The sequence below is a fragment of the Chiloscyllium punctatum genome, unplaced genomic scaffold (assembly GCF_047496795.1).
Source record: "Chiloscyllium punctatum isolate Juve2018m unplaced genomic scaffold, sChiPun1.3 scaffold_130, whole genome shotgun sequence".
Classification (NCBI taxonomy): domain Eukaryota; kingdom Metazoa; phylum Chordata; class Chondrichthyes; order Orectolobiformes; family Hemiscylliidae; genus Chiloscyllium; species Chiloscyllium punctatum.
This window is the reverse complement of record NW_027309864.1, coordinates 394867-419184: the sequence shown is the minus strand read 5'-3', so window position 1 is coordinate 419184 and position 24318 is coordinate 394867. Positions and strand designations below refer to the sequence as shown.

Sequence of the window (24318 nt, the reverse complement as noted above, 5' to 3'; positions counted from 1 at the left end):
CACCAGTCAGTGTACAGCGATCTCCCTGAGAGAGAGAGAGGGGGGACTGAGGGGCTCACAAATTAGAATTTTTCATTGATTTTTCCACAGATGATGAATGCCATTCAGGGATTGAAGCTGCGGGAGAAGATGCTGAAGGATTTTCAAAATTTGTTCCCTTGCTCAGTATGACATCTAATTACGCTGATACGGGGAGAGTTTGGAGAGAGCTTTACTTTTACCTTGAAGGATGAGTGTGTTATTTTCTCAATGTCTGATCTTGTGCTGTCCTTGTCCTGGGAATGTTTGATGGAGGATTTGTAGGGGGAGCTTTACTCAGTATTGAATCCCATGCTCTCCCTGTCCTGGGAGTATTTAACGGCGGGGACAGTGTAGAGGCAGCTTTACGTTGTATCCAACCCCATGCTCTCCCTGTCCTGGGAGTATTTAATGGCGGGGACAGTGTAGAGGGAGCTTTACTCTGTATCTAAACCTGTGCTTTCCCTGTCCCGAAAGTGTGATTGGGCACAGTGCAGAGAGAGCTTTACTCAGTATCTAACCCCATGTGGTCCCTGTCCTGGGTGTGTTTGATGAGGTTACAATGTAGAGGGAGCTTTACTCTATATCTAATGCTGTGTTAATTATGTCTTGGATGTTTTCGATGTGGGACAATGCAGAGGTAGCTTTAGTCATAGAGATGTACAGCATGGAAAGAGACCCTTTGATCCATCTTATCCATGTCGACCAGATATTCTCAGCTAATCCAGTCCGATTTGCCAGCACATATCTCTCTAAACCCTTCCTATTCATGTCCTCATCCAAATACCTTTTAAATTGTACTAGCCTCCACCACATCCTCTGGCAGCTCATTCCATACACGTACCAACCTCTCCATGAAAAAGTTGCCCCTTAAAGTTTAGCATCTCGCTCTAAACCTATGCCCCTCTAGCTCTGGACTCCCCCACCCCAGGGAAAAGACTTTGTCTATTTATCCTATCCATGCCCCTCATGATTTTGTAAACCTCTATAAGGTCACCCCTCAGCCTCCGATGCTCCAGGGAAAACAGCCCCAGCCTGTTCAGCCTCTCCCTGTAACTCAAACCCTCCAACCCTGGCAATGTCCTTGTAAATCTTTTCTGAACCCTTTCAAGTTTCACAACATCTTTCCGATAGGAAGGAGACCAGAATTGCACACGATATTCCAACAGTGGCCCCTAACCAATGTCCTGTACAGCCGCAACATGACCTCCCAATTCCTGTACTCAATATTTTGACCAATAAAGGAAAGCATACCAAACGCTGCCTTCACTATCCTATCTACCTGCAACTCCACTTTCAAGGAGCTATGAACCTGCAACTCCAAGGTCTCTTTGTTCAGCAACACTCCCGAGGACCTTACCATTAAGTGTATAGGTCCTGCTAAGATTTGCTTTTCCAAAATGCAACACCTTACATTTATCTGAATTAAACTCCATCTGCCACTTCTCAGCCCGTTGTAATCCGAGGTAACCCTCTTCGCTGTCCACGACACCTCCCATTTTGGGGTCATTTGCAAACTTACTAACTCTACCTCCTATGTTCACATCCAGATCATTTATATAACTTAAAAGCAGTGGACCCAGCACCGATCCTTGTGGCACTCCACTGGTCACAGGCCTCCAGTCTGAAAAACAACCCTCCACCCCCACCCTCTGTTTTCTACCTTTGAGCCACTTCTGTATCCAAATGGCTAGTTCTCCCTGTATTCCATGAGATCTAACCTTGCTCACCAGTCTCACATGGGGAACCTTGCCAACACCTGACTGAAGTCCACATAGATCACATCTATCACTCTGCCCTCATCAATCCTCTTTATTACATCTTCAAAAAACTCAATCAAGTTTGTGAGACATGATTTCCCATGCACAAAGCCATGTTGACTATCCCTAATCAGTCCTTGCCTTTCCAAATACATCCTGTCCTTCAGGATTCCCTCCAACAAATTGCCTATCAGCAATGTCAGGCTCACTGGTCTTAGTTCCCTGGCTTTTCCTTACCACCCTGCTTAATTAGTCAATATCTAACCCGTTGCTGTCCCTGTCCCTGGGAGTTTTGGCAGGGGCACAGTGTACAGTGAGCTTTACTCTGTAAATAACTTGGTGCTGTCCTGTTCTGGGAGTGTTTGAGGGGGGGAACAATGTAGAGAAAGCTCTACTCAGTATCTAACCCCAAGCATTCTCTGTTCTGGCAGTGTCTGATGGCGACCGGTGCTCAGGAAGCTTTACATTGTGTCTAACTCCCAGGAATGTTTGATGGGGGTAGAGTAGAAGGAGCTTTACTCTGTCTCTAACCCCGTGCTGTTCCTGTCCCTGGGTGTGTTTGATGGGGGGACAGTGTGGAGTGAGCTTTACTCTGTATCTAACCCCGTGCTGTCCCTGTTCCGGCGAGTGTTTGATGGGGGGACAGTGTAGAGAGAGCTTTACTGTGTATCTAACCCCGTGCTGTCCCTGTCCCTGGGATGCAGGGCCAGTGTAGAGGGAGCTTTACTCTGTCTCTAACCCCGTGCTGTCCCTGTCCCTGGGAGTGTTTGATGGGGGGGACAGTGTAGAGTGAGCTTTACTCTGTCTCTAACCCCGTGCTGTCCCTGTCCCTGGGAGTGTTTGATGGGGGGACAGTGTAGAGGGAGGGAGCTTTACTCTGTATCTAACCCCGTGCTGTCCCTGTCCCTGGGAGTGTTTGATGCGGGGCCAGTGTAGAGTGAGCTTTACTCTGTCTCGAACCCCGTGCTGTCCCTGTCAGTGTGCAGTGTGTGCTTTACTCACCATTAACTGCGTGTGGTCTGATTTCAGGAGGTAGATGATGATGATATCTCTGTGATCCTGAAAACCTCTCCAATGTCAATGAGGAACCGTCTGGAGCTGAAGGCCAAGGAGCTGGTGGAGAAATTTAAGCAGCAACTGGAAGTGGGTGAGGAACAGAGAGAGAGTGAGGTCACGGAGTTGGATAAACTCCTGAAGAAAGACACTGAGAACTTCTGCAAGGCTTATACGACAAAATATAACACAGCGATTTGCAAACTGAGGGAGAAGATGGTGAAGGAATTTGAATGTTTCATCGAACAGCAGGTAACTCAGATCCAAAACGTACAGTGCTTGTGAATGCAGCAGTGTAGAGGGAGCTTTACTCTGTATCTAACCCTGTGATGTCCCTGTCCCTGGGAGTGTTTGATGGGGGGGACAGTGTAGAGAGAGCTTTACTCTGTATCTAAACCTGTGCTGTCCCTGTCCCTGGGAGTGTTTGATGGGGGACAGTGTAGAGAGAGCTTTACTCTGTATCTAACCCCGTGCTGTCCCTGTCCCTGGGAGTGTTTAATGCGGGGCCAGTGTAGAGTGAGCTTTACTCTGTCTCAAACCCCGTGCTGTCCCTGTCAGTGTGCAGTGTGTGCTTTACTCACCATTAACTGCGTGTGGTCTGATTTCAGGAGGTAGATGATGATGATATCTCTGTGATCCTGAAAACCTCTCCAATGTCAATGAGGAACCGTCTGAAGCCGAAGGCCAAGGAGCTGGTGGAGGAATTTAAGCAGCAACTGGAAGTGGGTGAGGAACAGAGAGAGAGTGAGGTCACGGAGTTGGATAAACTCCTGAAGAAAGACACTGAGAACTTCTGCAAGGCTTATACGACAAAATATAATTGGGCCATTGGCAAACTGAGGCAAACGTTGCTGAAGGAATTTGAATGTTTCATCGAACAGCAGGTAACTCAGATCCAAAACGTACACTGCTTGTGAATGCAGCAGTGTAGAGGGAGCTTTACTCTGTATCTAACCCCGTGCTGTCCCTGTCCCTGGGAGTGTTTGATGGGGGGACAGTGTAGAGGAAGCTTTACTCTGTATCTAACCCGTGCTGTCCCTGTCCCTGGGAGTGTTTGATGGGGGGACAGTGTAGAGAGAGCTTTACTCTGTATCTAACCCGTGCTGTCTCTGTCCCTGGGAGTGTTTGATGGGGGGACAGTGTAGAGGAAGCTTTACTCTGTATCTAACCCAGTGCTGTCCCTGTCCCTGGGAGTGTTTGATGGGGGGACAGTGTAGAGAGAGCTTTACTCTGTATCTAACCCCGTGCTGTCCCTGTCCCTGGGAGTGTTTGATGGGGGGACAGTGTAGAGTGAGCTTTACTCTGTCTCTAACCCCGTGCTGTCCCTGTCCCTGGGAGTGTTTGATGGGGGGACAGTGTAGAGGGAGCTTTACTCTGTATCTAACCCCGTGCTGTCCCTGTCCCTGGGAGTGTTTGATGGGGGGACAGTGTAGAGGGAGCTTTACTCTGTATCTAACCCCGTGCTGTCCCTGTCCCTGGGAGTGTTTAATGCGGGGCCAGTGTAGAGTGAGCTTTACTCTGTATCTAACCCCGTGCTGTCCCTGTCCCTGGGAGTGTTTGATGGTGGGACAGTGTAGAGGGAGCTTTACTCTGTATCTAACCCCGTGCTGTCCCTGTCCCTGTCCCTGGGAGTGTTTGATGGGGGGGACAGTGTAGAGGGAGCTTTACTCTGTATCTAACCCCGTGCTGTCCCTGGGAGTGTTTGATGGGGGGGACAGTGTAGAGGGAGCTTTACTCTGTATCTAACCCCGTGCTGTCCCTGTCCCTGGGAGTGTTTGATGCGGGGCCAGTGTAGAGGAGCTTTACTCTGTCTCTAACCCCGTGCTGTCCCTGTCCCTGTCCCTGGGAGTGTTTGATGGGGGGGACAGTGTAGAGGGAGCTTTACTCTGTATCTAACCCCGTGCTGTCCCTGTCCCTGTCCCTGGGAGTGTTTGATGGGGGGGACAGTGTAGAGGGAGCTTTACTCTGTATCTTACCCCGTTCTGTCCCTGTCCCTGGGAGTGTTTGATGGGGGGGACAGTGTAGAGGGAGCTTTACTCTGTATCTAACCCCGTGCTGTCCCTGTCCCTGGGAGTGTTTGATGCGGGGCCAGTGTAGAGTGAGCTTTACTCTGTCTCGAACCCCGTGCTGTCCCTGTCAGTGTGCAGTGTGTGCTTTACTCACCATTAACTGCGTGTGGTCTGATTTCAGGAGGTAGATGATGATGATATCTCTGTGATCCTGAAAACCTCTCCAATGTCAATGAGGAACCGTCTGAAGCTGAAGGCCAAGGAGCTGGTGGAGAAATTTAAGCAGCAACTGGAAGTGGGTGAGGAACAGAGAGAGAGTGAGGTCACGGAGTTGGATAAACTCCTGAAGAAAGACACTGAGAACTTCTGCAAGGCTTATACAACAAAATATAACACAGCGATTGGCAAACTGAGGGAGAAGATGGTGAAGGAATTTGAATGTTTCATCGAACAGCAGGTAACTCAGATCCAAAATGTACAGTGCTTGTGAATGCAGCAGTGTAGAGGAAGCTTTACTCTGTATCTTACCCCGTGCTGTCCCTGTCCCTGGGAGTGTTTGATGGGGGGACAGTGTAGAGAGAGCTTTACTCTGTATCTAACCCCGTGCTGTCCCTGTCCCTGGGAGTGTTTGATGTGGGGACAGTGTAGAGAGAGCTTTACTCTGTATCTAACCCCGTGCTGTCCCTGGGAGTGTTTGATGGGGGGACAGTGTAGAGGCAGCTTTACTCTGTATCTAACCCCATGCTGTCCCTGTCCCTGGGAGTGTTTGATGGGGGGACAGTGTACAGGGAGCTTTACTCTGTCTCAAACCCCGTGCTGTCCCTGTCCCTGGGATGCAGGGACAGTGTAGAGGGAGCTTTACTCTGTATCTCACCCCGTGCTGTCCCTGTCCCTGGGATGCGGGGACAGTGTAGAGAGAGCTTTACTCTGTCTCGAACCCCGTGCTGTCCCTGTCCCTGGGAGTGTTTGTTGGGGGTAGAGTAGAAGGAGCTTTACTCTGTATCTAACCCCGTGCTGTCCCTGTCCCTGGGAGTGTTTAATGCGGGGCCAGTGTAGAGTGAGCTTTACTCTGCCTCTAACCCCGTGCTGTCCCTGTCAGTGTGCAGTGTGTGCTTTACTCACCATTAACTGCGTGTGGTCTGATTTCAGGAGGTAGATGATGATGATATCTCTGTGATCCTGAAAACCTCTCCAATGTCAATGAGGAACCGTCTGAAGCTGAAGGCCAAGGAGCTGGTGGAGAAATTTAAGCAGCAACTGGAAGTGGGTGAGGAACAGAGAGAGAGTGAGGTCACGGAGTTGGATAAACTCCTGAAGAAAGACACTGAGAACTTCTGCAAGGCTTATATGACAAAATATAATTGGACCATTGGCAAACTGACGCAAATGTTGCTGAAGGAATTTGAATGTTTCATCGAACAGCAGGTAACTCAGATCCAAAACGTACAGTGCTTGTGAATGCAGCAATGTAGTGGGAGCTTTACTCAGTATCTAACCCCGTGCTGTCCCTGTCCTGGGAGTGTTTGATGGGGGACAGTGTAGAGGAAGCTTTACTCTGTATCTAACCCCGTGCTGTCCCTGTCCCTGGGAGTGTTTGATGGGGGAACAGTGTAGAGTGAGCTTTCCTCTGTATCTAACCCTGTGCTGTCCCTGTCCCTGGGAGTGTTTGATGGGGGTACAGTGTAGAGGGAGCTTTACTCTGTATCTAACCCTGTGCTGTCTCTGTTCCTGGGAGTGGTTGATGGGGGGACAGTGTAGAGGGAGCTTTACTTTGTATGTAACCCTGTGCTGTCCCTGTCAGTGTTTGATGGTGTGACAGTGTAGAGGGAGCTTTACTCTGTATCTTACCCCGTTCTGTCCCTGTCCCTGGGAGTGTTTGATGGGGGGGACAGTGTAGAGGGAGCTTTACTCTGTATCTAACCCCGTGCTGTCCCTGTCCCTGGGAGTGTTTGATGCGGGGCCAGTGTAGAGTGAGCTTTACTCTGTCTCGAACCCCGTGCTGTCCCTGTCAGTGTGCAGTGTGTGCTTTACTCACCATTAACTGCGTGTGGTCTGATTTCAGGAGGTAGATGATGATGATATCTCTGTGATCCTGAAAACCTCTCCAATGTCAATGAGGAACCGTCTGAAGCTGAAGGCCAAGGAGCTGGTGGAGAAATTTAAGCAGCAACTGGAAGTGGGTGAGGAACAGAGAGAGAGTGAGGTCACGGAGTTGGATAAACTCCTGAAGAAAGACACTGAGAACTTCTGCAAGGCTTATACGACAAAATATAATTGGGCCATTGGCAACCTGAGGCAAATGTTGCTGAAGGAATTTGAATGTTTCATCGAACAGCAGGTAACTCAGATCCAAAACGTACAGTGCTTGTGAATGCAGCAGTGTAGTGGGAGCTTTACTCTGTATCTAAACCTGTGCTGTCCCTGTCCCTGGGAGTGTTTGATGGGGGGACAGTGTAGAGGGAGCTTTACTCTGTATCTAAACCTGTGCTGTCCCTGTCCCTGGGAGTGTTTGATGGGGGGACAGTGTAGAGGGAGCTTTACTCTGTATCTAAACCCGTGCTGTCCCTGTCCCTGGGAGTGTTTGATGGGGGGACAGTGCAGAGGGAGCTTTACTCTGTATCTAACCCTGTGCTGTCCCTCTCTTGGGAGTGTTTGATGGGGGGGACAGTGTAGAGGGAGCTTTACTCTGTATCTCACCCCGTGTTGTCCCTGTCCCTGGGCTGCAGGGACAGTGTAGAGTGAGCTTTACTCTGTCTCTAACCCCGTGCTGTCCCTGTCAGTGTGCAGTGTGTGCTTTACTCACCATTAACTGCGTGTGGTCTGATTTCAGGAGGTAGATGATGATGATATCTCTGTGATCCTGAAAGCCTCTCCAATGTCAATGAGGAACCGTCTGAAGCCGAAGGCCAAGGAGCTGGTGGAGAAATTTAAGCAGCAACTGGAAGTGGGTGAGGAACAGAGAGAGAGTGAGGTCACGGAGTTGGATAAACTCCTGAAGAAAGACACTGAGAACTTCTGCAAGGCTTATACGACAAAATATAACACAGCGATTGGCAAACTGAGGGAGAAGATGGTGAAGCAGTTGAAATGTTTCACCAAACAGCAGGTAACTCCAATACGAATTGAACAAAGCTGTGCTATGGGACAGGGGATAGCAAGGCAGACCCAGTCAGCATCATCAACACTGGATTCGCAACAAAGTGAAATTAAAATGTTCCATGGCCCTTACAATTGCTCACTTACTCCTCAGCCAAACTTAGGAATACTAGGTCTTGGACACCAAGTTTACAACTTCAATAAAATGAAGAATTGGGTATTAATATTGTAACTTTAGCAGAACACAGATGGACAAAAACACAGTCTAACTGATATCTATAATCTATGGCTATTCTTCTTTCATCCTAACCCCCACTCACACCAGCGGACCAACTGACCCAGTTCCAGTTCAATAACAGTTTCAGTGGTGAATACCAAGCCTTCATGAATTCCTTAGACTAAGGGTTATTATATTCCATGCATATATGACTATATATTGATTGATCTGATTTCTTATCAGGTGTACTGAAATCCAGTGAAAAGCTTTGTTTGTGAGCAGTACAGGCAGATCATCGAAAGGAAGGATGTACAGATCAGAAAGACTTAGCCAGATGGCATACAGGTTATATTGAACAGGGTATGTACTAGACGAGATCAGTGTTAGCAAGGTCAGCAATGTTTCGGGCTAGACAGTCCATTCATCAGTCTAATAACGGCCAGGAGGAAGCTATCCATGAACCTGCTGGTGTGTGTGTTCAGGTTTCTGTTTCTTCTGTCTGATGGAAGAGGTTGTCAGGGATCATTACCACGCAGAGGATGTGGGGAGGGTGGCGATGGGTCTTTGATGTTGTCGGCAGCCTTTCCGCAGTAGCGAGCCTTGTAAATGGAGTCCATGGATGGAAGGTTGGCTTCCGTGATAGTCTGGGCTGTGCACACCACCCTCTGTAGCTTTTTCCTGTCCTGGGCAGAGCAGTTGCTATATTAGGCTGTTATGACCAGGACAGTGTGCGGTCAATGGTGCACCTGTAGATGCTGGCGAGGATCTCTATGGACACACCGAATTTCCTGAGGAAGAAGAGCCGTTGATGTGCCTTGACCATCGCATCTACGTGGGACGTCCGGAGAGATGGTCGGTTATCGTCACTCCAAGGAACTTGACGCTCTCCACTCTCTCTCACTCTGCTCCGTTGATGTAGATGGGGCTGTGTTCTCTTCTTTCTTTTCTAAAACCATTGATCAGATCTTTAGTTTTGCTGATATGGAGAGAGAGGTTATTCTCATTGCACCACGTCACCAAGCCCTCTATCTCCCTTCTGTATTTTGACTCGTTGTCGTGAGATAGCCATCTACCATGGTGGTGTAGATAGTGTTCATTTGGAATTTGGAAACACAGTCATGGGTGTACAGAGAGTTACAGGAGGGGGCTGAGGATGCATCCTTGGTGGGCGGGGGAGGGGGGCTCTAGTGTTGAGCATTATTGTGGAGGAGGTGCAGTTCCTAACCTCAATGATTACAGTCTATGGGTCAGAAAGCTGAGGATCCAGTGGCAGCGGGCAGAGCCCTGACCAAGGTCACGGAGTTTTGAGATTGGTCTAGAGGGGATAATGGTGTTGAACACAGAGCTGTAGTCAATGAGCAGGAGTCTGACGTAGGTGTCCTTTTTGTCCAGATGTTCCAGGAATGAGTGCAGGGCTAGGGAAGTGACACCCGTTGTTGATCTGTTACATCGGTAGGCAGATTGTAGGGGATTGAGGCAGGCTGGGAGACTGGAGTTGATGTGGGCCATGACCAGCCTCTCGAAACACTTCATGATGACTGAGGTCAGGGCCACTAGGCGGTCATCATTCAGGCACATTGCATGCACTTTCTTAGGTATGGGGATGATGGTGGTCTTCTTGAAGCAGGAGGGGACTATGACATGTAGGAGAGAGAGTTGGAATTCTGAAGTCACCAGTTAATGCAAACAGCCTCTGAGACATCTAGAGATTTTTACTTATTTCTTATTCTGAGGGATTCTTTCTCTGAATTTTCAGTCAATAAAGAGAGAATAACTTATAAAAGCTGTTTGTCCCTAAACATAGCAATGTCTCAGTGTGAAAACATCTACTGTGCCCTTTGAACAGTAGTTAACCTGAATTATCTGTCCAGGCCAGTTCCCAACAGCTCAGTTCTTTCAACAAGTTGCTGGTCAAAATTCAAAGCTCAATTCTCACCCCCGTCTCTCAGTTTCAAATCAAAAAGGGCAAAGATCAAAGTAAAACAATGATGACCTCAGAATGTGTCCACCCTCAAAAGTGTGAAATGCCATTTCAATTGTGCAATTCACGACAAGGTTAATAACATGGAAACAATCGACCAGGTAAAGACAGGCCAGATGAATATGTGGCTGAGGAGCTGGTTTTGGTGGCAGGGTTTTCAGTTCTTGGATCATTGGTATCTCTCATGGGGTGGAGGTGACCTGTACAAGAGGGACGGGTTACACCTGAACCGGAGGGGAACCAGTATCCTTGTGGGGAGATTTGCTAATGTTACCCGGGAGGGTTTAAACTAGTTTGGTGTGGGGGGGGGGGGGGGGGGGAGATGGGACTCTGAATAAGAGATGGACCATTGAGAGTGGGGACTGGGATTTTATAGCCATAACAGAAACATGGTGGAGAAGGGTAGGACTGGCAGCTCAGTGTTCCAGGATGCAGAAGCTACAGGCGTAACAAAAGGACAAGTAAACCAGGAGGGGTCAGAAATTGCCTTTTTGTTAAGTGAGGACATAACAACAGCACTTAGAGAGGATATTCTTAAGGGGTCATCAAGTAAGGCCATATGGTTTGAACTTTGAAACAAGAAGGGGATGGTCACTCTATTGGGACTGTATTATAGACCCCCAGCGGGTACGAGAGGAGCAGATGTGTAGAGAGATTGCAGGTACCTATAGGAATAATAGACCAGCTTTGGTTGGAGACTTTAATTTCCCCTGTATTCTCTGGAGCGTCGGAGGCTGAGGGGTGAACTTACAGAGATTTACAAAATTATGAGGGGCATGGTCAGGGTAAATAGGCAAAGTCTTTTCCCTGGGGTCGGGGAGTCCAGAACTAGAGGGGCAGAGGTTTAGGGTGAGAGGGGAAAGATATAAAAGAGACCTAAGGGGCAACTTTTTCACCCAGACGGTGGCACGTGTATGGAATGAGCTGCCAGAGGATGTGGTGGAGGCTGGTACAATTACAACATTTAAGAGGCATTTGGATGGGGACATGAATAGGAAGGGTTTGGAGGGATATGGGCCGGGTGCTGGCAGATGGGACTGGATGAGGCTGGGATATCTAGTCGGCATGGACGGGTTGGGCCGAAGGGTCTGTTTCCATGCTGTACATCTCGATGACTCTATGACAGGGACACCCAGAGTGTAAAAGGCCCAGACAGGGTGGAATTTGTCAAATGTATCCAAGAACGTTTCCTAAATCAATATGTACTCACAAGGGTGTAAGACTGGACCACCTCTAAGGAAATGAGTTTAGGCAAGTGACTGAGGTGTCAGTCAGAGAGCACTTTAGGTCCAGTGACCAGAGCTCTTAATTTTAACATCGCTATGGAAAGGGATAGGACAGGTCCACAGGTTAAGGTGCTAAACTGGAGCAGGGCCAACTTTGGGGCCATTAGGCAGGATCTAGCAGAGGTCGATTGGGTGAATCTGTTTGAAGGAAAAGGAACAACTGGCAAATGGGAGGCTTTTAAAAGTGTGATATCAAGAGGCCAGTGACATTGGATTTAAGCTATCAGGCTCAAGTGAATCACTAGGTTACTGTAAAAAGTTTAAGAGGGAACTTAGAAGAGCAAAAAGAGGTGAGATGGATCTGGCAGTTAAGGTTAAGATAATCCCAAGAGGTTCTATAGCTATATTAAGAGTAAATGGGTGGATAGGGAGAGAATAAGTCTACTTAAAGGTCAGCATGGCCATGTATGTGTGGCGCCACAGGAGATGGGGGAGATTTTTAATGGATATTGAGGAGAGAATCATGGATACTAAGGAAATAAGTGGTAATATTTAGGACTGCGTACAGATTACAAGAGAGGACGTGTTTGCAGCCTTAAGGAGCATTAAGGTTGATAAGTCGCCTGGGTCTGATCAAGTCCATCCTCAGGTGTTGTGGGAGGCTAAGGAAGACATTGCAGAGGTCCTTGCAGAGATCTTTACTCCATCTTTAGCCACTGGTACAGTTCTGGAAGTCTGGTGGGTTGTTGTTCCATTGTTTACAAAAGGTAACCAAGACAAGCCAGGGAACTACAGGCCAGTGAGCCTGTCATCAGTGGTAAGCAAATTGTTAGAAAGGATACAGAGGGACAGGATCAACCAGCATTTGGATAGTCATATCTGATCAGGGATAGTTAGTGTGGATTTGTGTGCAGGAAGTCATGTCTGCCAAACCTATTAGAGATTTTTAAAGAAATAACCAAGAGGACAGATGAGAATAAAGCAGTGGATGTTGTCTATATGGACTTTACTGAGACCTTTAACAAGGTCCTACATGGCAGGCTAGTCATGAAGGTTAGGTCGCATGGGATCCAGGGAGAGCTAGCTAATTGGATTCAAAATTAGCTCAATGGTAGGAAACAGAGGGTGGAAGTTGAAGATTGTTTCTTGAGCTGAAGGCCTGTGGTTTGTCACAGGGGTCAGTGCTGGGACCTTTGTTATTTGTCATTTACATACATGATCATGGCAAGATTAGTAAGATTGTGGATGATACAAAATGAGGAGCGATCATCAATAGTGAGAAAGGTTATAAAAATTACAGATGGATCTTGCTCAGATGGGGAAGTGGGCTGAGGATTGGCAAATGGAATTCAATACAGCTAAGTGTGAGGAAAGTCAAACCAAGGTAGGACTTATACAGTAAATGGTAAGGTGTTGAACAGTGTTATGGAACAGAGGGACGTAGCAGTACAAGTATATTGTGTTACAGAGCAGGCTGGACCCCCTAAAAACATTTCAAGAATGTAGCCCAGACCCTAACTTTGCTCGTTGTTTTAAGCAGATGAAAAGTGGATATTCCAGGAGAGATGCAGCTGGTCAAACCACTCTGTTCTAAACAAAACAGAATTTATTTACAGCGAACAGAAGAGAATAGAATATAGAATGATGTAACTTACCTGAAAATTCAATCGACGTGAAAATGCAACTTAAATGAGTCTAGGAGCAAAGAGGTCCTTCTGCAGCTGTACAGGGCCCTGGTGAGACCACACCTGGAGTATTGTGTGCAGTTCTGGTCTCCAAATTTGAGGAAGGACATTCTGGCTATTGAGGGAATGCAGTGTAGGTTCACGAGGTCAATTCCCGGAATGGTGGGACTATCATATGTTGAAAAATTGGAGCGACTGGGCTTGTATACACTTGAGTTTAGAAGACTGAGAGGGGATCTAATCGAGACGTATAAGATCATTAAAGGATTGGACACTCTGGAGGCAGGAAACATGTTTCTGCTGATGGGCGAGTCCTGAATCAGAGGACATTTAGAACAGAGTTGAGGAGAAACTTCTTCACCCAGAGAGTGGTGGATATATAGAATGCTCTGCCCCAGAAGACAGTGAAGGCCAAGTCTCTGGATACTTTCAAGAAAGAGTTGAATAGAACTCTTAGAGATAGTGGTATCAAGGGTTTTGGGGATAAGGCAGCAACAGGATACTGATTGTGGATGATCAGCCATGATCATAATGAATGGTGGTGCTGGCTCGAAGGGTGGAATGGTCTACTCCTGCACCTATTGTCTATTGTCTATTAATGATGCTGTTCTGAATACTTGCAAAACCAGCTTGCTAATACCAAACCAAACCAAACCCTGAACTGGGAGAACTGGCCTCTCTTCTTTCATTGTGCGAGTGTTTTTAAGAAAAACACTTAAAAGCTTTCTCAAGTAGATATTTCCAGACATATCAGAACCACTGCATTTATGATCCCTCTGAAAGAAAAACCAAGGACAATGTAAGCTTGTTAGAGGAGCAGTCACAAGAGTTCTTTGAAAGTGATGTCAGAGCTAGACAGGGTGGTGAAAGGGCATTCAGCATGCTGGTCTTCATCAGTCAAGGCGTTGAGTATAGGAGTTGGGATGTTATGTTACATTTGTATAAGTCATTGGTGAGGCTGCACTAGGTGTATTGTGTACACTTTTGGTCAGAGTCAAGATTAGAGTGGTGCTGGAAAAGCACAGCAGGTCAGGCATCAACATTTCAGAGGAGCAGGAACATCAACATTTCGGGCAAAAGCCCTTTATCAGGAATGAGGCTGGGAGCCTCAGGGGTGGAGAGATAAATGGGAGGGGGCTGGGACTGGGGGGAAAAGTAGCTGAGAGTGCAATAGGTGGATGGAGGTGGGGGTAAAGGTGATAGATCAGAGAGGAGGGTGGAGCGGATAGGTGGGAAGGAAGATTGACAGATGGGACAGGTATGAGGACAGTGCTCACTTTTGGTCACCCTTTTATAGGGAAGACATAGTTAAACTGGAAAGAGTGCAAAGAAGATTTACAGGAATGATGCCAGGACTAGTAGGCATGAGCTACATGGATAGGACTGTATTCCTTAGAATGTAGGAGAATGAGGGTGACCTTATTGAGGTGTAGAAAATCATAAGGGGTAGAGATAGGATGAATAACGATGGTCTTTTTCCCAGGGATGGGGAGTTGAAAACTAGAGGGTATAGGTTTAAGGTGAGAAGGGAAAGATTTAATAAGGACCTGAAGGGTAACTGCTTCATGCAGAGAATGGTGAGTATATGGAATGATGTGTGAGTGAAAGTGGTGGTGGCAGGTACAATAGCAACATTTTTAAAAAAACTTCTGCAAAGGTCCATAGATGGGAAGGGTTTAGAGGGACAAGGGTTAAATGTGTGCAATTGGAACTAGCAGAGAGGGCGCCATGGTCAGCATGGATCAGTTTGGGCCAAAGGGCCTGTTTCCATGCTGTATTACTCTATGACTCTATACAGATCTCACATCCATTCAATTCTTCTTCCAACTGGATATTTAATCGTTGTACAACTTTCCTGATTACATTTTTAAATTTTCAGCATTTGGGTTAAAGAGTCCCTGAAATATGTGCAATGTTTATATTTTTAAAAATGCAAACAATTCTTAGCATTTTAGTTTTAAATCCCTTTATCAGATTACGAACAGTAAAAACCAAAAGTGTCATAGTTTCCATGTTGAACATAAACTTTTGAATTGTTGAAGAGCTATCACATCACCAATACCTTCTCTTCTATAGTAGTATCTTTTCAGATGTTGATTCAAGTAATAGCTGGAAAAATAACCCCACTGCCTGCTCTATTCCAGCCTTGTCATCCTGGAAGAGCTCCCAGCCCCAAATTGCTCAGGGCTATGACTAACCAGTCGGTTAAAGTTCGGTGCAGTTACAATAGGTTAATTTCCCAGCTTTTAAAAAGTTCCCTGGCATTTTGTTGATTGTACCATCTTTGTCTGTTTTTGTAGTGAGTTGGTTAAGGGTACAGCTGTTGTACTAACATTAGGTACAGACTTGTGATAAAATCTGCACATTCCCAAAAACCCATTGCATTTCATTTTTTTTAGGGATGGGGAAGTCTATCAGAGCTTGAGCTTTGCTGCTGTTCTGGGTGACACTTGTCCTTGTTCTACAATGTGTCCCAAATGTATCAGTTTTGCGCTTACAAATTCACTTTTTCCTAGATTTAACACCAGCCTGCCTGCCTGACTGTAATTGTGTAATTAAATTTCCTAACTGTTCAATATATTCCTTTCATGTCATAGAGTCCTCCAGCACAAGGACAGGCCCTTCAGCCTAAACTGGTCCATGCTGACCAAAATGTCCATCCACGCTAACCCCATTTCCCTGCACTTGGCCCATATCCTTTTCGCTCTTTCCTATCCATGTATTTGTCCAAATGCCCTTTAAACGTTGTTAATGTACCCACCTCAACCACTTCCACTGGCAGCTCATTCTATATGCATACGACTCTCTGTGTAAAAAAGTTGCCCCTCCAGTTCCCTTGTATTCTTTCCCCACTAACCTGAAACTGATGCCCCCTAGTCCTTGATTCCCCAACCCTGGGAAAAAGACTGAGTGCATTCACCCTATCCATGTCTCTTATGATCTTATACACTTCTATAGGACCACGCCCCCCCCCCCCCTCAATATGTAAGTTCGGTCACTGAGCTGAGCTGAGCTGAGGGTTTGTTTTCAGACATTTTGTCATCATACTACAAAACATCATAAGTGAGAATATCTGGTGAAGTGCTGTTGGTGATATGTCCCATCTCTCTATTTATAACTCTTGGTTTCTTAAGGTGGGTGATGTCATTTCCAGCCCTTTCTTTCAAGGGAAGGTACTTAGGGTCTAGATCGAAGTGTTTATTGATGGAGTCCCCAGTAGAATGCCATGCCTCTCGGAATTCTCGTGCGTGCCTTTCTTTCGCCTGTCCTAGGATGGGTGTGTTATCCCAGTAAAAGTGGTCTCCTTCTTTGTCTCTATGTATAGAAACTAGTGTTAGTGAGTCATGTCTTTCGGTGGCCAGTTAGTGTTCATGTATCCTGGTGACAAGTTTCCTGCTAGTTTGTCCAATGTAGTGTGTTTTTACAGTTCTTGCATTGTATCCTGTAAATGACGTTAGTTTTGCTGGTTGTAACTAATGGATCCTTAAGGTTCATTGGTCGCTGTTTAAGGGTGTTGGTAGATTTGTGGGCTACCATAATGTCAAGGGGTCAAAGTAGTCTGGAAGTCATTTCTCATATGTCTTTGGTGTAAGGTAATGTGGCTATAGTTTTTGGTTGTGTTGTGTCAGCTTGTTTGGGTTTGTTTCTGAGGAATAGGTGTTTCTTGGGTATCTGCTTTTCTTGAAAACATTGTACAGATACTTTCCTTCTGCTATTTGTAGTTCTTGAGTGCTGCAGTGTGATGTAGCTCATTGAAATAATGTCTTGATGCAGATCTGTTTGTGGGGGTTGGGATGATTGCTTCTGAAGTTAAGTATTTGGTCCGTGTGTGTTGTTTTTCGGTACACTTTGGTTTGAAGCTCTCTGTTGACTGTATGTACAACTGTCACATCCAGGAATGGGAGTCTGTTGTCATTCTCCTCTTGTGAATTTTTATGTCCATCAGGATATTGTTGATAGTTATATGTTTCCTCTACTTTATTCTGTTTTGTGATGACAAAGGTGTCATCCACGTAGTGAACCCAAAGTTTGGATTAGATAGTTGGGAGGGCAGCTTGCTTAAGTGTCTGCATCACTGCTTCCACTATGAGCCCTGATACTGGTGATCCCATGGGTGTTACATTGACTTGTTTGTGGGTTTTGTTATTGAATATGAAGTGGGTGGTGAGGCACAGCTTGAGGATGTTGTCTTTGCTGATAAGGTTGGTGCTGTCTGGTGTTTGTGCTCCTGGTTTTCCCAGTAGTGATGCCAGTGTGTCTTTGGCCAGGTCGATGGTATCTGATGGGAATAGGGCTGTAACATCAAAGGAGACCATTATTTTGTCCTCTTCTATCTTGGTGCCTTTGGTGTTCAGGAATTCTTGGGTGGAGTGAATGCAGTGGCATGAATCTTCAATTAGGTAGTTTTTTGTACAGTTCCTTGGCAAGTCTGTTGGTGTACCAGGTAGGGAGACTCTGGGTCTGAGGGGTGCCCCAGGTTTGTGTGATGAAGGGGGAGGGAGAGATGGAGGTTCACAGAGAGAGGAATCAAAAGAGAAATAGAAGACATGATGGCAGAGTGGTTAGTATTACTGCCTCACAGTGCCATGTACCCAGGTTCGATTCCAGCCTTGGGCGACTGTCTGTGTGGAGATTACACATCCTCCCTGTGTCTGTGTGGTTTCCTTGCGGTGCTACGGTTTCCTCCCACAGTCCATAGATATGCAGGTTGGGGTGGATTGTCTGTGCTAAATTACCCATAGTGCCCAGGGATGTGCAGGTTAGGGTGGATTGGCCCCAACGGTTCATCTACTTCACCCACACCTGACCTCAAATTCACCTGGACCATCTCAGACACCTCCCTCCCCTTCCTGGACCTTTTCATCTTCATCTCCATCTCCGACAACCAACTTATCACCGACATGTATCAGAACCTCTCTGACTCCCACTGCTATCTCGACTGCACTCCCTCCCATCTCCTCCTCCTGTAAAACCGCGATCCCTTACTCCGAATTCCTCTGCTTCTGTCATATCTGCCCCCAGGAGGAGCAATTCCACTTCATGCCATCCCAGATGGCTTCCTATATCCAGGACAGCAATTTCCCTTTCCACGTGATCAACAATGCCCTCCAACGCATCACCTCCACTTCCTGCACCTCCGCCCTTGAACCCCAACCGCAACATGGATAGAGTCCCCCTGGTCGTCACCTTCTATCCTACTAACCTCCAAGTCCAATGCATCATCCTCCACCATTTCTGCTACCTACAGTCTGACCCCACCACCAAAACGATATGTCCCTCCCCACCGCTATCTGCTTTTCACAGAAACTGTTTCCTCTGTGACTCCCTCGTTAGGTCTACACTCCCAATATCCAGATGCTTCCCCTGCGTCCACACCTCCCCACCCACTCACCTCCATCCAAAGGCAGCAGGAGGGGAGGGGGGGCCCAGGCTGCAGTAGGAGGGGAGGGGGGAGGGGGGGCCCAGGCTGCAGCAGGAGGAGGGGAGGGGGGAGGGGGGGCCCAGGCTGCAGCAGGAGGAGGGGAGGGGGGAGGGGGGCCCAGGCTGCAGCAGGAGGAGGGGAGGGGGGAGGGGGGGCCCAGGCTGCAGCAGGAGGAGGGGAGGGGGGCCCAGGCTGCAGCAGGAGGAGGGGAGGGGGGCCCCAGGCTGCAGCAGGAGGAGGGGGGGGGGGGCCCCAGGCTGCAGTAGGAGGGGGGGAGGGGGGCCCAGGCTGCAGCAGGAGGAGGGGAGGGGGGCCCAGGCTGCAGCAGGAGGAGGGGAGGGGGGACCAGGCTGCAGTAGGAGGAGGGGAGGGGGGCCCAGGCTGCAGTGGGAGGAGGGGAGGGGGGCCCAGGCTGCAGCAGGAGGGGGGGGGGGGAGGGGGGCCCAGGCTGCAGCAGGAGGGGGGGGGGGGGAGGGGGGCCCAGGCTGCAGTAGGAGGAGGGGAGGGGGGGGAGGGGGGACCAGGCTGCAGCAGGAGGAGGGGGGGGGGGGAGGGGGGACCAGGCTGCAGCAGGAGGAGGGGAGGGGGGCCCAGGCTGCAGCAGGAGGGGGGGGGGGGGGCCCAGGCTGTAGCAGGAGGAGGGGAGGGGGGCCCAGGCTGCAGCAGGAGGAGGGGGGGGGGAGGGGGGACCAGGCTGCAGCAGGAGGAGGGGGGGGGGAGGGGGCCCAGGCTGCAGCAGGAGGAGGGGAGGGGGGCCCAGGCTGCAGCAGGAGGAGGGGAGGGGGGACCAGGCTGCAGTGGGAGGGGAGGGGGGCCCAGGCTGTAGCAGGAGGAGGGGAGGGGGGCCCAGGCTGCAGTGGGAGGAGGGGAGGGGGGCCCAGGCTGCAGTGGGAGGAGGGGAGGGGGGCCCAGGCTGCAGTGGGAGGAGGGGAGGGGGGCCCAGGCTGCAGTGGGAGGAGGGGAGGGGGGCCCAGGCTGCAGCAGGAGGAGGGGGGGGGGGGCCCAGGCTGCAGCAGGAGGAGGGGAGGGGGGGGCCCAGGCTGCAGCAGGAGGGGAGGGGGGCCCAGGCTGCAGCGGGAGGAGGGAGGGGGGACCAGGCTGCAGTGGGAGGGGAGGGGGGACCAGGCTGCAGCAGGAGGGGGGAGGGGGGACCAGGCTGCAGCAGGAGGGGAGGGGGGCCCAGGCTGCAGTGGGAGGGGAGGGGGGACCAGGCTGCAGTAGGAGGAGGGGAGGGGGGACCAGGCTGCAGTGGGAGGAGGGAGGGGGGGGCCAGGCTGCAGCAGGAGGAGGGGAGGGGGGCCCAGGCTGCAGCAGGAGGGGAGGGGGGACCAGGCTGCAGTAGGAGGAGGGGGGGGGGAGGGGGGACCAGGCTGCAGTGGGAGGAGGGGAGGGGGGCCCAGGCTGCAGCAGGAGGAGGGGAGGGGGGACCAGGCTGCAGCAGGAGGAGGGGGGGGGGGGGCCCAGGCTGCAGCAGGAGGAGGGGGGGGGGGCCCAGGCTGCAGCAGGAGGGGGGGAGGGGGGCCCAGGCTGCAGCAGGAGGAGGGGAGGGGGGCCCAGGCTGCAGCAGGAGGGGAGGGGGGCCCAGGCTGCAGTGGGAGGAGGGGAGGGGGGCCCAGGCTGCAGTGGGAGGAGGGGAGGGGGGCCCAGGCTGCAGCAGGAGGAGGGTAGGGGGGACCAGGCTGCAGCAGGAGGGGGGGAGGGGGGGCCCAGGCTGCAGCAGGAGGAGGGTAGGGGGGACCAGGCTGCAGCAGGAGGAGGGTAGGGGGGACCAGGCTGCAGCAGGAGGAGGGGAGGGGGGCCCAGGCTGCAGCAGGAGGGGAGGGGGGCCCAGGCTGCAGTGGGAGGGTAGGGGGGCCCAGGCTGCAGTGGGAGGAGGGGAGGGGGGACCAGGCTGTAGCAGGAGGAGGGGAGGGGGGGCCCAGGCTGCAGTGGGAGGAGGGGGAGGGGGGCCCAGGCTGTAGCAGGAGTGGGGGAGGGGGGGAGGGGGGGCCCAGGCTGCAGCGGGAGGAGGGGAGGGGGGCCCAGGCTGTAGCAGGAGGGGGGGAGGGGGGGAGGGGGGGCCCAGGCTGCAGCAGCAGGAGGGTAGGGGGGACCAGGCTGCAGCAGGAGGAGGGGAGGGGGGCCCAGGCTGTAGCAGGAGGGGGGGAGGCGGGCCCTCCTTCTGCTGCAGACCATGAGGTCTGGTCTACTCACACCGCCACAATCTGTTCCCAGGGGCCTATCCTCTACACAATGAATTGGCCTACTCAGTGAATTTGGAGCCACCACAGAGGTTCAAGTCCATGAACAGGAATCAGGGCAGGGCAGGTAAGAAGTTCAGTCCAAACAGCTGACTGTGGAACAACGACTAAGCCTCACCATCAAATTGTCTCATCCACTCCCACATCCTCTCCCAAAGTCACAGTATGCGTAACACATTCTGTTGGTCAACCAGGACTTTCCTGTTTGGTCCTGGTTGACAACCACAATTATTGTGATCAACCTGGTTCCAATTGCTACAACAAGCAACTGAGACACCAAGGTTAAAACGTTGACAAAAATTAACAATTTGTTATGAATAATGTGACTTCAGTAGAGCATATCTGAAGAAAGAGGCAATCCAATTAATATCCAGTCTTTTGGTGAACACAAGGGAGAATTGTAAAGGCAACATAAAAGATTTGTAATTTGCCAGTTCAATACTGTTATGACATGGTGGTGAATCCCTCTGTTAACTACTCCAAACGCACAGAAAAGCTCACCTCGCCTCGTAATCTGTTCAAGTATAAGTGACAGACAACTCCCAAATTTCACTGTTTAAAGAAAAATATCAATTTAGTCTTTAATTCTAAAAATGAATATTAAGCAACAACTATTTACAACTCTCAGCCTCCCTTCTCCAAACTGTTTTTTATCTGCCTTTAAATCTCTAATACGCTGTTCCAGTATAGCCCATATGAAAATTACATCAACTTAATCTTCAAAAACAGACAGCAGCAGTCACCGGTGTTCTCCTCCCTCTGGCTGTAGATCTCCTTGGGTCGTCTTCAGTCTTTTGCTGCAAAGACGTTTCATGTGAAAAGGTACCTTTGTTTTGAATGGCAGTTTGTCTCTCTCACTGGCCAACTCTCAAATGCCTGCGTTTTTATACCCCAAACATCGGATTGTCTCATTGGTTCGAGGTTGGCGAAAACAATAAATTTAATGTGATTGGGTTTTAGTATCTTGGGGCATAATTTAAACTGATTAGTTAAATTCAAATGTTTGTCAACGTAGCAACTAAAACTCAGGTAATTGTTTCACAGCCAAATGTTACATATTTTCAATTTTCCAGTACACTCTGAGACTGCTACTCAGTCATATGACGGGTGCTTATAAGCTCTCAGTGTAATACAGCTTTCACTCGCTCAAAGGTACAGTGCATGCCTTCAACTTCCTAACAATATACATTTCAACTGTGAATACTGGGAATATTCAATAGTGTTGACCTCCCCTCTGATAATTAAAACCGAAACACCCAGTGCGGACCACTTCCTCTGTAATCTGATAAAGCAGTGTGACAAGGGGTATAACCTACTTGTCATGCCCAGAATCTAATATAAAGGGTTGGTTAAATGAAATGAATCCTCTTACTCACTCACCAATTAACAAGTAACAATTTACTTATCTAACTCCAATAGTGAACAAATTTACAGACTTCCTAACAAACTGAACAATTACTCCCAAACTACTGCCTGTTCCCTCACTGAACATAATCCCATTGGTAGGCAAAAGTGAGGACTGCAGATACTGGAAACCAGAGTTTAGATCAGAGTGGAGTTGGAAAAGCACAACAGGTCAGGCAGCATCCGAGGAACAGGAGAATCGACGTTTCGGGCATAAGGCCTTCTTCAGGAACTTCATCAGAGTGCCTGCAGAGTGGAGAGATAGGTCAGAGGGGAGGGTGGAGCGGTTAGGTGGGAAGGGAGATTGGCCGGTAGGACAGGTCATGGGGACAGTGCTGAGCTGGAAGGTTGGAACTGGGGTAGGGTGGGGGGAGGGGACATTAGCAAACTGGTGAAGTCCACATTGATGCCCTGGGGTTGGAGGGTCCTGAGGCGGAAGATGAGGCGTTCTTCCTCCAGGCGTCGGGTGGTGAGGGAGTGGCGGTGGAGGAGGCCCAGGACTTGCATGTCCTCGGCTGAGTGGGAGGGGGAGTTGAAATGTTGGGCCACAGGGCGGTGGAGTTGATTAGTGCAGGTGTCCCAGAGATGTTCCCTGAAGTGCTCTGCTAGGAGGCTTCCAGTCTCCACAATGTAGAGGAGATGGCTTCGGGACCAACCTTCCAGCTCAACACTGTTCCCATGACCTGTCCTACCGGCCAATCACCCTTCCCACATAACCACTCCACCCTCCCCTCTGACCTATCACCTTTACCCCCACTCCCATTCACCTATTGTACTCTTCTCCCCACCCCCACCCCACTCTCAGTTATCTCTCCACCCTGCAGGCACCCTGCCTCTTTTCCTGATGATGGGCTTTTGCCCGAAATGTTGATTTTCCTGCTCCTCTGATGCTGCCTGACTGCTGTGCTTTTCCAGCACCACTCTGATCTAATCCCGTTAGTATGCAGTTTCAATAACACAGGTCCCATTTATATAAATCCAATTAATAAGAATAGTAAATTAAACTTAGTCTCGCGAGGTTCACACAGAATGGATCGTACTGGACTTTCTATATTTTATGTTCCGCTGATTGTACTGTCAGGCATGTTTTCTCTACAAATCGTCTGTTCTCAAAGCCTCGCTCTTTAAATTCTGGTGTCAACAATATTTGCTAAATGTGCCACGTACATTACAGATGGATAGTGTTTTTTTTGAGAGAGCTTTCTTGTGGTGATTTCTTGTGAAAGCCTGGTATCCCTTTCTCAGATAGCACTTTACTCTCATCCCTTCAGATGACAGTTCTTTCTCCCTCTAACATTTAAATACGTGCATCTTTTATACCCATGATTATATTTTAATTTCTTTACAATCGGATTGGTTCGAGGTTGTCAAAGTCATCAGATTTGAATTTAGTTGATCCTCAGTCTCCAAGTGCATTTGTGAATTAATTGGCTGAATTTAAACTGTTGTCTGGGTAAAAATGCTGCTTGGGACTACTAAGTGAACAGCTTTTTGAGACATTGTCAATTCGAGCACCTGCAGCTGCTCACAGACATTCATTTTTAAATCTCAAAGCAGCAAAAAGAACACCAGCTTTTCAAGGGATGTCACAATGTTTTCCCCCAATTTACAAATTCCCCATTTTTACAGACCAACTTCGTGGCAATAGGGACAGTTTGGAGAGAGCTTTAGAGGTAGCATTGCTCTGTAGCTAATACTGTGCTGTCCCTGTCTTGAGAGAGTTCAATAGGGGCAATGTAGAAGAGGTTTTACTCTGTATCAAACCCCGTGCTATCCCTGTCCCTGGGAGTGTTTGATGGGGGGACAGTGTAGAGGAAGCTTTACTCTGTATCTAACCCCGTGCTGTCCCTGTCCCTGGGAGTGTTTGATGGGGGGACAGTGTAGAGGAATGTAGAGGCAGCTTTACTCTGTAGATAACCCCGTGCTGTCCCTGTCCCTGTGAATGTGTGATGGCGGGGACAGTGTAGAGGAAGCTTTACTCTGTATCTAACCCCGTGCTGTCCCTGTCCCTGGGAGTGTTTGATGGGGGGACAGTGTAGAGAGAGCTTTACTCTGTACCAACCCCGTGTTGTCCCTGTCCCTGTCCCTGGGAGTGTTTGATGGGGGGGGGGGGGGGACAGTGTAGAGGGAGCTTTACTCTGTATCTAACCCCGTGCTGTCCTGGGTTATTCTCTGAAGCTTTAATCTCTATCTAACCCTGTATGAAT

At 49.3% G+C, this 24318-nt stretch overlaps 1 protein-coding gene across 1 annotated transcript in view; it reads left to right on the top strand.

The window, feature by feature from the left end:
- The window catches only part of LOC140471624 (uncharacterized), a 247244-nt gene that overhangs the window by 171823 nt on the left and 51103 nt on the right, over nt 1–24318 (top strand). The window contains exons 11-17 of the mRNA XM_072567433.1: nt 91–165; nt 2808–3083; nt 3440–3715; nt 5022–5297; nt 5990–6265; nt 6903–7178; nt 7671–7946. Coding sequence (XP_072423534.1) covers nt 91–165; nt 2808–3083; nt 3440–3715; nt 5022–5297; nt 5990–6265; nt 6903–7178; nt 7671–7946 — 1731 coding nt within the window. The remainder of the gene's footprint in view (nt 1–90; nt 166–2807; nt 3084–3439; nt 3716–5021; nt 5298–5989; nt 6266–6902; nt 7179–7670; nt 7947–24318) is intronic.